At 39.5% G+C, this 10,609-nt stretch overlaps 1 protein-coding gene across 1 annotated transcript; it reads left to right on the top strand.

Annotated features, from left to right (window-relative positions):
* The first annotated feature begins 404 nt into the window (after positions 1-404).
* Positions 405-1,052, top strand: LOC110870339. The gene has a single exon (XM_022119525.1). The coding sequence runs from the start codon at positions 405-407 to the stop codon at positions 1,050-1,052; it is 648 nt and encodes a 215-aa protein (XP_021975217.1).
* The last annotated feature ends 9,557 nt before the right edge of the window (positions 1,053-10,609 follow it).

Here is a 10,609-nt window from a genome sequence, read left to right on the forward strand (position 1 = left end):
TGGTGGTATAAGTATAAGGTAGATCCAAATACTTTATGGGCTAAAGTGGTTAGGGCTATTCATGAGAAAAAAAGACAAGTAAACTGTATTCCTTTCAATAGCATATTCTCTGGTACATGGAAAGATATATATTTGGTTGGGAAAGAGCTTGAAATTCTTGGTATCTCATTAAAAGAAAATATTATAGCGAATGTCGGATCCGGTAACAAAGTGGGCTTTTGGGCAGACGTTTGGACTGAAGGGGACGCACTGATGAATCGTTTCCCTGCTATCTTCAATATCGCATCAAACAAAAAAGCGTTTGTGGCAGACAATTTTGTTAAATATCGGAATGAATTACAATGGAATATTCGTTGCTCTCGACCTCCAAGTGTGAATCTGAATGGGCCCAATGGTCTGGTCTGATGAAAGTTTTATATGAAGTCAAGTTTAGAGATGGTGAGGATGTATGGACTTGGAAATCATATGAAAATAATAATTTCTCAGTTGCTGAGATCAGGGATCAAATTATCAGGCGATCAGAGGAGATTGAAGATGAGTGGCGATATTGGAATCGTTGGGTCCCGCCGAAGGTGAACTTGTTTTCATGGAGAATAGCTATGGGTAGGATTCCTGTTAAAACCGAACTGATCAAGAGAGGCGTACAACTTCAAAATCAAGTGTGTTGCAGGTGTGATGCCTACGACGAGTCGGTGGAACATTTGGTACTTAGCTGTACGATGTCGAAATCAATATGGTGGAACATCCTAGCTTGGGTAAAACTTCCTGTTAGCACGCAGCTCGGGTCAAGCAAAGAGCTTCTGAAGCAGGTTGATAGTTGGAAAGGATCTAAAGTTTGGAAGAAAGTGATAAACTTGATTCTCCAAACAACAATTTGGCACATCTGGAAAGCAAGGAACGAACAGGAGTTCAAAGGAACTCGAGTCTCGGGTAGTAAAGTGGTGGAGGAAATCAAGGCGGATTCATTCATTTGGCTAAAGAGTCGTTCGAAGTTCGAGAATATAAACTGGGTCAGATGGGTGGATTTTAATGTAAAAGACATAATACACTAGTCTAGTTTGGGGGTTTCAATGTATGTCGTATTTCTTCTTTCTTGTTTGTTGTGGGTTTTTACAGCATATGATGGCCCTGTTCTATAATCATAGAATATATTGACTGTTCAAAAAAAAAACATTTAAGAATGATATTGAAAATTTATATATATAATAACTGTTGACTGCTTTCTCTAGCACTGAACAGTTTAAATGCCCTCAATCATAGGCATTTTGTTGTGAACAAGAGGGGCCAAAAAAACTACCATATACGGAGTATATATTAATTAGAGGGAGGTAGGTATCCATATTGTTCTCTAAATGTGGCAAGAGATTATGTTGGGTAGGTATGGCTTTCTTATATAGATGAAAAATGGGGTTTTATGTGTAGATAGATGCAAACATTTGGGGTTAGAAGGTTCTTTAAATTATTCATTCAAGATTAGTTCGTATAATTTTTTAGTTGAATCGAGTTAGGTTATATAATTTTTTAGTCAACGTAAGCTCACTTAAGTTAAGTAAATCATTTAAGAAGCCAAAAATAGGTTAAAAAATACCCATATGCATTGTTTGCTATCATCCGTTCAATCAATGTCTATCCATCATTGGTCAATCGATATGTCCATACGTTAAAAAAAAAAAATTACAATTCAAAGTTTTGAAAATATTGGTCAATCGACATGTCCATGTCCATATGTAAAAAAATACAATTCAAAGTTCGTCTAGCCGTAAGTTTTTTCCAAGACAAAATTTGAACTCAAATTTTAGCTTGTTACTTGTTGATGCAACAAATACAAGACCAACGGTAGTAGTTGGGTTGGTTAGGCAAAAGGGTTGAAGGGTTCAACTTTGCCTAACGCAGGTCGCGGGGTCCCCCCACGTTTGCAAGACGTGGAAGGAGGTTTACTAGTTTGTTGTTATTTGTTGAAGATTCCTTCTCTGAAATGTACTCAGATTCGGAAGTGGGAGCAAATGGAATGTGTGTGGTGGATGTGAAAAGGAGTGACTTGTATGTAAGCAAGTACTCCACACGAATGACCAGAGATTAGAGAATCAGAGCTGGCCAGGAGATGTTTTCTGAAGTAAATGAAGTGTCAATTTATAAGAGAAGACATCTCCCGAAGTAGAATGTGTTAGACTAGTAACCTTGCTTGCAGTGGAGGGTTTCCCCTTTTGGGGGTTAAAGGCTTTTGACCCCTGGATAATAGCGTGCATTGTGCAGACCTGCTTTGCTTTTGCGGCTATGGGTTGGTGAAGCGATCTCCGGATGTGACTGGCCACTGTTTCCGCCTCGCTTTTCCCATCTCACAGCTTTTCAACCATTGAACCGTTTAACCATTTGAACATTCACATATTTAGTCATTTTATTTAGTCTTGGGCTACCCCCGTCATCAGCCCCCCAAGTCAGAGGTTTTTGGGTAATGAGCTCAAAGACTTCTGACTTTTATGCATGTATTTTATTGTCTGAAGGTTTCGAGGGTTCGTTGCTTGAAGGCTTGAAAGGTTGAAGGCAGTTAATATTTTGAATTTGAATTTTAAATAATTGACAATTGATTTGATTGATGTATGGCAGTTGATAGGGTGGCGGTTTTGCAGAGGTTACTGTTTGCCATTATTACCCCTATTGTAGGTTTACATTTATTTTATATTTGCAAATCCTATCCATTTTAGTCATAATTTTTCCAAGTTTCTGCCATTTCCTTCCTTCTCTAAGGTTAGTTTCGGTTTCCTTTACACCTTGCATTCTTCATTTTCTGTTTTTCAAAAATGGGTGCTCGTAAGTGTAAGATTAAATATATTATGTTTAATATTTAATCTATAGCCATCTTAATCATTTACATTATAGAGATCAAAATATATAATAACCTATTATTTAATTAGTTGGTAATTGTTGATGGACCATATTACCCTTAGTAACTAATTAGGTTTCCTCCTGGGTGCTTATATAAGGAGAATAAGGTGGAGGTTTAAGGGTTACTCAGTTTCACAATTCACACCCCATAAGCCATAACATCATCACGAAACCTCCTCTCCTAAACCGATACCCTTTTCGGTTTCTAAGTCACCATCATCAGTCAGCACCCTAAGGAGGAACCGAATCAAGATGACAGGCATGTCGAACTCTCTCACAGGATTCTCCTCTGCACTATCTGCGGTGACAGGTATGATTCATATGTTTTCCTTCATGCTTAAACAGAACTGAACCAACATGTGGTATCAGAGCATATGTTGATTAGTCAGTTCTGTTTTCGTATCCATAATTCTGGGATTGAAACTTGGAAAACGGAATTTTTTGAAACCATATGAACTTGACAGCCGGTTTCGAGTCATAAGAATCGACTCGAAATCATGATTTTCGATGAAAGGATTAATTGTTTGTTCACCGAATTAACTGGATCATGTTTTAGCCGAAATCTGTTTAGTAAAATTATTAAAAATTCAGGTTTTGGGTTCCAGAATTTTATTTTTTATGATTAGGGTTCATCATGTTCATGTGAAAATTCGAATATTCTGTTATGTTTTGGAATATGATTTGGATTATTAAGTGTTTTTCCTGATTTTGATCTAATTTTGTCCTCTAAAATTTTAGAAAACTGTTAAAAGATAAAGAGATTGAAATTTTCGAAATCTGTTAACAAAATTAGATCAGCTTAAACAGGAAAGGATATCTCTTAATCCCTTAGATTTCGAATTTTCGGTTATGATATCACAATTACAGCTGTTAACGAGGTTGCTACTCGCAACCATGAGGTTGCTACTCGCAACCACGAGGTTGCTACTCGAGACCACGAGGTTGCTACTCGCAACCATAACGTCATTAGTCGAGACCATGAGGTTGCTACTCGCAACCATAACGTCATGACTCGCAACCATGAGGTTGCTACTCGCAACCATAACGTCATTAGTCGCAATCATGAGGTTGCTACTCGCAACCAGAATGTCATCACTCGCAACCATGAGGTTACGACTCGCAACCATAACGTGACTAGTCGAAACCGCAGTTGCGACTCGCAACCATAACGTGACTAGTCGAAACCGTAGTTGCGACTCGCAACCATAACGTCATTAGTCGAAACCGTGGTTGCGACTCGCAATCTCATCGATCCGCGCTAACGGGTGGTTTGCTATTAAATAAATGGTTTTGTAATTTACTTAGTTAATTAATCAGAATCAGATAATGTAATGTTTTACAAAACCAGAAATAGCTTAACTTGAATGAGCTTTTGATATATCATTTCTGGCCAAAGCTGACTTGATACATCTACTTATCATTCAAGTATTACGAAAGCTATGCTAAGTGTGCATCATAAGCATGAATGTTTTAATATCTGGCCAAAGCTGATTTAATTCTTTCATAGATGGCATACTTAGCAAGTGCATAACTAAAGTGATTGTTTCAATTTCTGGCCAAAGCTGATTTGTTACAACCACTTTGCACATATGCTTAAATGATTACACTTCTGGCCAAAGCTGTTTTGTTTTCGTTTAAGTAGAATTTTTTAGTTAAGTCTATTATTTTGATGTTAGTAATAGACATTATCACAGCTTCATTATGTAAAATGGTCATTATTTTGCCTGCCTTAGTTTAACGTGCCCATAGATCACATTAGTTTTCTTCCTTAGTATCATAACTTGCTCATCTTATTTCCACTATCAGCACCCAACTGCGGGATTCCACCTTTGACTGGTGATAACTTTGCTGCATGGAAGGATGCTCTCATGCTTACTCTCGGATTGCTTGATTTCGATTATGCTCTAAGAGAGAAAAAGCCAGCGGACCTTACCACTCAAAGTACTGCTGCTGAGCAGTTAACTCATGAAAAGTGGACTAGGTGTAACCGCATGTCTCTCATGTTTATGAAGCAATCCATAAGCAATGCAATCAGGGGAGCTATTCCTGATTCTGAAGATGCTAAAACCTACTTGGAACATGTGGAGGCTCAGTTCAAAGGGACGTCTAAGGCGCACGCTAGTACTCTTATTCTTAAGCTGGTGACAACTAAGTATGATGGGAGGAGCGGCATTCGCGAGCACATCATGATGATGAATGACATGGCCAATAAGCTGAAGGGGCTGGAAATGGAAATCAGTGATGGTTTCCTTGTTCATTTCATCATTACTTCGCTTCCTTCTTCTTTTGAAGCATTCAAGATCAACTACAACACTCAGAAGGAAAAGTGGACGATGAGTGAGCTGGTCGCCATGTGCGTACAGGAGGAGGAGCGTATGAGGATGGATCGCCATACTGATGTTGCCAATTTCACTACCTCCAATCCTAAGAAAAGGAAGCACAATTATCAGAGGAAGGATGCTTCTAAAGTCCATAAGTCTAATCCTAACACTAATGCAAGTGCACCTTCCAGCTCTAAGAACTCCTTAGGCAGTATCCGCTGCAAGTTCTGTAAAAAGACAGGACACATGCAGAAGGAATGCCCTGACTTTAAGGAGTGGCTGGCTAAGAAAGGTAACGATTATTTTATGATACTTGAGTCCTATAATTTAAGTGTTCCTGCTAATTCTTGGTGGTTTGATTCTGGTTCTATGGTTCATGTTACCAATTCTACTCAGGGATTCCTTTCAATCCGGAAGCTGGAAAGAAACCAAAGAACGCTTAAGGTTGGGGATGATCGAGAATTAGAAGTGAAGGCCATTGGAACATTACAATTAGTTATGAAAACTGGTTTATGTATTAAACTTTATGATACCTTATATGTTCCTGAGGTAACTCGGAACCTTGTATCAGGACCAAAGTTAGACATGGACGGTTTTATTGTTTCCCATGGTCATCGCCAACTCTCTATCCATTATGATTCTGTTCTTTATGGTACTGGTGTTCTGGATGGAGGTCTCTATAGATTAGAACTAGATGATGGCTTTTCCAAATCTTTGTTGTCATATAACATTAATGAATCACTCACAAAGATGGAAGAGAAACGAGACTTAGAGACTTCATCCATGTTGTGGCATCAGCGTTTAGGCCACATTTCGAAAGAACGATTAAATCGTCTTGTGAAGGATGAAGTCTTACCTCCTCTCGATTTCTCTGACTTTGGAACATGTGTCAAATGTCTTAAAGGTAAAATGACATTAGCGAATAAGAAAGGTGCCACTAGGAGTTCTAATTTATTAGAACTCATTCACACTGACATTAGTGGTCCCTACCAAATCGCTGGCATAACAGGACATACTTCATTTATCACTTTTATTGACGATTATTCTCGTTACATGTACTTGTATCTTATTAAGGAGAAATCTGAATCTCTAACAACTTTTAAAGATTATAAGGCTGAAGTTGAAAAGCAATTAGATCGTCAGATTAAAGTTGTGAGATCAGATAGAGGCGGTGAGTATTATGGAAGACATACTGATGTGGGTCAAGCTCCTGGTCCATTTTATGAGTTTTGTAAGGGCCAGGGGATTGTGAACCAATACACCATGCCTGGTACACCTCAGCAGAACGGTGTCGCTGAAAGAAGAAACCGTACCCTTATGAACATGGTGCGCAGTATGTTAGCCAACACTAACTTACCATTATTCCTCTGGACTGAAGCGTTAAAAGCAGCTGTTCATATACTCAATAGAGTTCCTTCTAAGTCTGTCCCTAAAACTCCTTATGAACTTTGGACAGGAAGGAAACCGAGTCTTAAATATATGAAAGTATGGGGCTGCATTGCTGAAGCAAAACTTTACAATCCTTTCCTAAGGAAACTTGATCCTAAGACAGTTACCTGTTTCTTTATCGGGTACCCTGAGAACTCTAAGGGTTATCGTTTCTATTGTCCTTCCCATGTCACCCGTATTGTTGAAACCAAGCGTGCCGCGTTCCTGGAGAATTTCAAGGTCAGTGGGAGCAGTACCAACCCTTACGAAGAATTGCAAGAAGTACAAGACGCGGGGGGGAGAGACTCGTCGCTTACCATTACTCCGATTACTCCTCTTGTACCCAATGCAATTATTACACCTGAAGCTACTGCACCAACTGAAAATTTACCTCTACAATCAGAACCAATTATACCTCATGACGAAGGCACATCAAACGCTCAAAACCAAGACAACGCTGAACCCGATAATCTACTCAGGAGGTCATCCAGGCAGAGAAGGCCTCCTAATTGGGATGATTATGTTACCTACCTGACTGAAATGGATCCCGGAAAGCTCAATGATCCTATCTCTTACAATGAAGCCATTAGCAGTGATCAGTCTTCTGAATGGAATAAAGCAATGATTGATGAGCTTGATTCCATGAAGAAAAATGACGTTTGGGATTTGGTAGAATTACCCAACGGAGTCAAACCCGTAGGATGCAAATGGGTGTTCAAAACAAAACTGGATCCGAATGGTAACGTTGAACGCTACAAAGCGAGATTGGTTGCAAAGGGCTACACTCAGAAAGAGGGAATTGATTATCAAGAGACGTTTTCACCTGTCTCTCGTAAAGATTCATTAAGGATCGTCATGGCCCTAGTAGCTCATTTCGACTTAGAGCTGCATCAGATGGACGTTAAAACCGCTTTCCTTAACGGAGATTTGGACGAAGATGTTTACATGAAGCAACCTGAAGGCTTTGAGCCTGAAGGTCAGGAGCATCTAGTCTGTAAGCTGAAGAAATCCATTTACGGGTTAAAACAAGCATCACGTCAGTGGTACCTCAAGTTTGATGAAGTCATGAAGAAGCAAGGTTTTATGAAGAATCAAGTGGATCAATGCACCTACCTCAAGATGAGTGGGAGCAACTTTACTATACTTGTCCTTTACGTTGACGACATTCTATTGGCAAGTAATAGTTTAGACATGTTGCATGAGTCGAAGCGTTTACTCTCGCATAATTTCGACATGAAGGATCTCGGAGATGCATCTTACGTCATTGGCATCGAAATTCACCGAGATAGAAACAAAGGGATCTTAGGATTGTCCCAAAGGGCCTACATAGATCGTGTCCTTACACGATATAACATGCAACAGTGCAAACCCTCCATCGCTCCAGTAGTTAAGGGAGATGTTTTCGGTTCGTTTCAGTGTCCGACAACAGAGGTTGAGAAGGAGCAAATGAGCCAGATACCTTATGCATCAGTAGTCGGGAGCTTGATGTATGCTCAAGTCTGTACTCGTCCAGATATCGCTTATATTGCTGGAATGCTAGGCCGTTATCAGACTAATCCTGGCCTAGATCACTGGAAAGCAGCTAAGAAGGTACTTCGATATCTGCAAGGGACGAAAGACTATAAGCTGACTTATAGAAGAAGTGATCATTTAGAAGTGGTGGGCTATTCTGATTCTGACTTTGCCAAATGCAAAGATGACAAGAAATCCACTTCGGGCTATATCTTTATGTTAGCAGGCGGCCCTATCTCTTGGAAGAGTCATAAACAACAGTTGACCACAACTTCCACAATGATGGCAGAGTACATTGCTGTTTATAACGCAACCTGTCATGGAATGTTGATTAGAAATCTGGTCACTGGACTCAAAATAGTTAATTCCATTTCTAGACCATTGAAGCTTTACTGTGATAATTCAGCTGCCGTTAGTTTCTCGAACAGTAACAGTTCGACTGGAGCTGGTTTATATCTCGATACGAAATATCTATTTGTACGTGAACGTGTTGAGGAAAATAATCTTTGTATCGAGTATATTAGTACTAAGGATATGCTTGCGGATCCGATGACTAAAGGTCTCCCTCCTAAGGTTTATGAAGAACATGTTCGGAATATGGGATTATGTAAAGACCTTATTTGAGCATATTGTACTAGCTTATGTTTTATGTTTAATGAAATTTCCTCAAGTTTGATTTTGTATGTCTGTTAGAATATGTTCAACCGGTATAATGGCATATAGACAAATAAAAAGTTACAAATCAAACAAAGGGCTTACGCGTATTTTGATCATAACGACTAGGTTTTAAATTAAGGCTATAGTATGATTAATGGGGGTCCTGAGTCGCATAATGATTCAACGGCTGTATTTCTCTGCTATAGTACTTGTTTAAGGCTAAAATGAGTGTTAACTCCTGATCAGGCTTAGCTAATACTCATAGTAAATGATTACTCGGCTAAGTGGGAGAATGTAAGATTAAATATATTATGTTTAATATTTAATCTATAGCCATCTTAATCATTTACATTATAGAGATCAAAATATATAATAACCTATTATTTAATTAGTTGGTAATTGTTGATGGACCATATTACCCTTAGTAACTAATTAGGTTTCCTCCTGGGTGCTTATATAAGGAGAATAAGGTGGAGGTTTAAGGGTTACTCAGTTTCACAATTCACACCCCATAAGCCATAACATCATCACGAAACCTCCTCTCCTAAACCGATACCCTTTTCGGTTTCTAAGTCACCATCATCAGTCAGCACCCTAAGGAGGAACCGAATCAAGATGACAGGCATGTCGAACTCTCTCACAGGATTCTCCTCTGCACTATCTGCGGTGACAGGTATGATTCATATGTTTTCCTTCATGCTTAAACAGAACTGAACCAACAGTAAGGACTTAGCAAAATCATTTTCTCGGTTAACACAAGAGGAGGTAGATTTATTTTGTATGGAATATGGTATTGATAGAAAATTTAACCCAACTGCTCCTGCTTGTGATGTTCCTGTTGATAAACCGATCCCTGGTTCGATTGCCCTTTACTGCCGTCATTTTCAATGGTCGAATCTTCGTTATCCCTTTTCGTTTTTTGTTTTGAACTTGTTGGAGTATTATCGGGTTTCTTTTGGGCAAGTTCATCCGAAGGGGATGGCTAGGGTTTTGCATTTTGAGGTTTTGTGTCGTGCTCTTGGATATGATCCTTCCTTGTTGCTCTTTCGGCGGTTTTTCCGTTTGGCCAAGAATGGCGACTGGTTCACCTTTGAAACATCAAAGGTTGATTCTTGCCTCATCTCGTCTATGGTTACAACACTTGGGACCTAGAAGGATCGCTTTTTCTGGGTTTCCGAATCTATTATTCCTTTCAAGATGGTGTCGAGGCATCCGGATGCTGTTCTCAATGATCCGGAGCCCTCTGAATCTGAATTGAATGATGCTTTTCTTATAGCCATCCGGGGGTGCCCTTCGAGGGTTCGTCCCTTCCCTGAACATTTGTTAGTTCTTTTAGGGGTTAGTAACATTTGGGGGAAAGCCGATCGGGATCCGGTACTAATGAGAAATGGCGTGGGTATGCATTTTCCCTTTTTGCCCTTTTTGCATTTTTTCCGTCTTATGACTTATTTGCTTTTGTTTTGTTTTTTGTAGTCATGTCTGCTTTGGATTTATCAAAAGTGATGATACTTCTGATGTTGTATTTGGAGATGCTCCGTCTGTTCCTGGCGAGAATGTTGTGGTTAGAACTGTTGAGCAAAGGTTTGAGGGCACAGGTTATGTTAGTGTTGCCAATGTCAAGGGTTTTTCAAAGTCCAACGTTCCCAAGTCTTCGACCCGCCGATCTTCTCGTCGGTTGTTGAAAGCTGGTCCTCAATCCACTTCTACTGAACCAGTGTACTTGAGTGATGATATTGAAGTTTTGGAAGATCAAGGTGGTGAAGCAGGTGCTGAGAAGGATAAAGAATTAGTTGTTCATGGTAAAAAGG

Source organism: Helianthus annuus, chromosome 8, assembly GCF_002127325.2.
Source record: "Helianthus annuus cultivar XRQ/B chromosome 8, HanXRQr2.0-SUNRISE, whole genome shotgun sequence".
Classification (NCBI taxonomy): domain Eukaryota; kingdom Viridiplantae; phylum Streptophyta; class Magnoliopsida; order Asterales; family Asteraceae; genus Helianthus; species Helianthus annuus.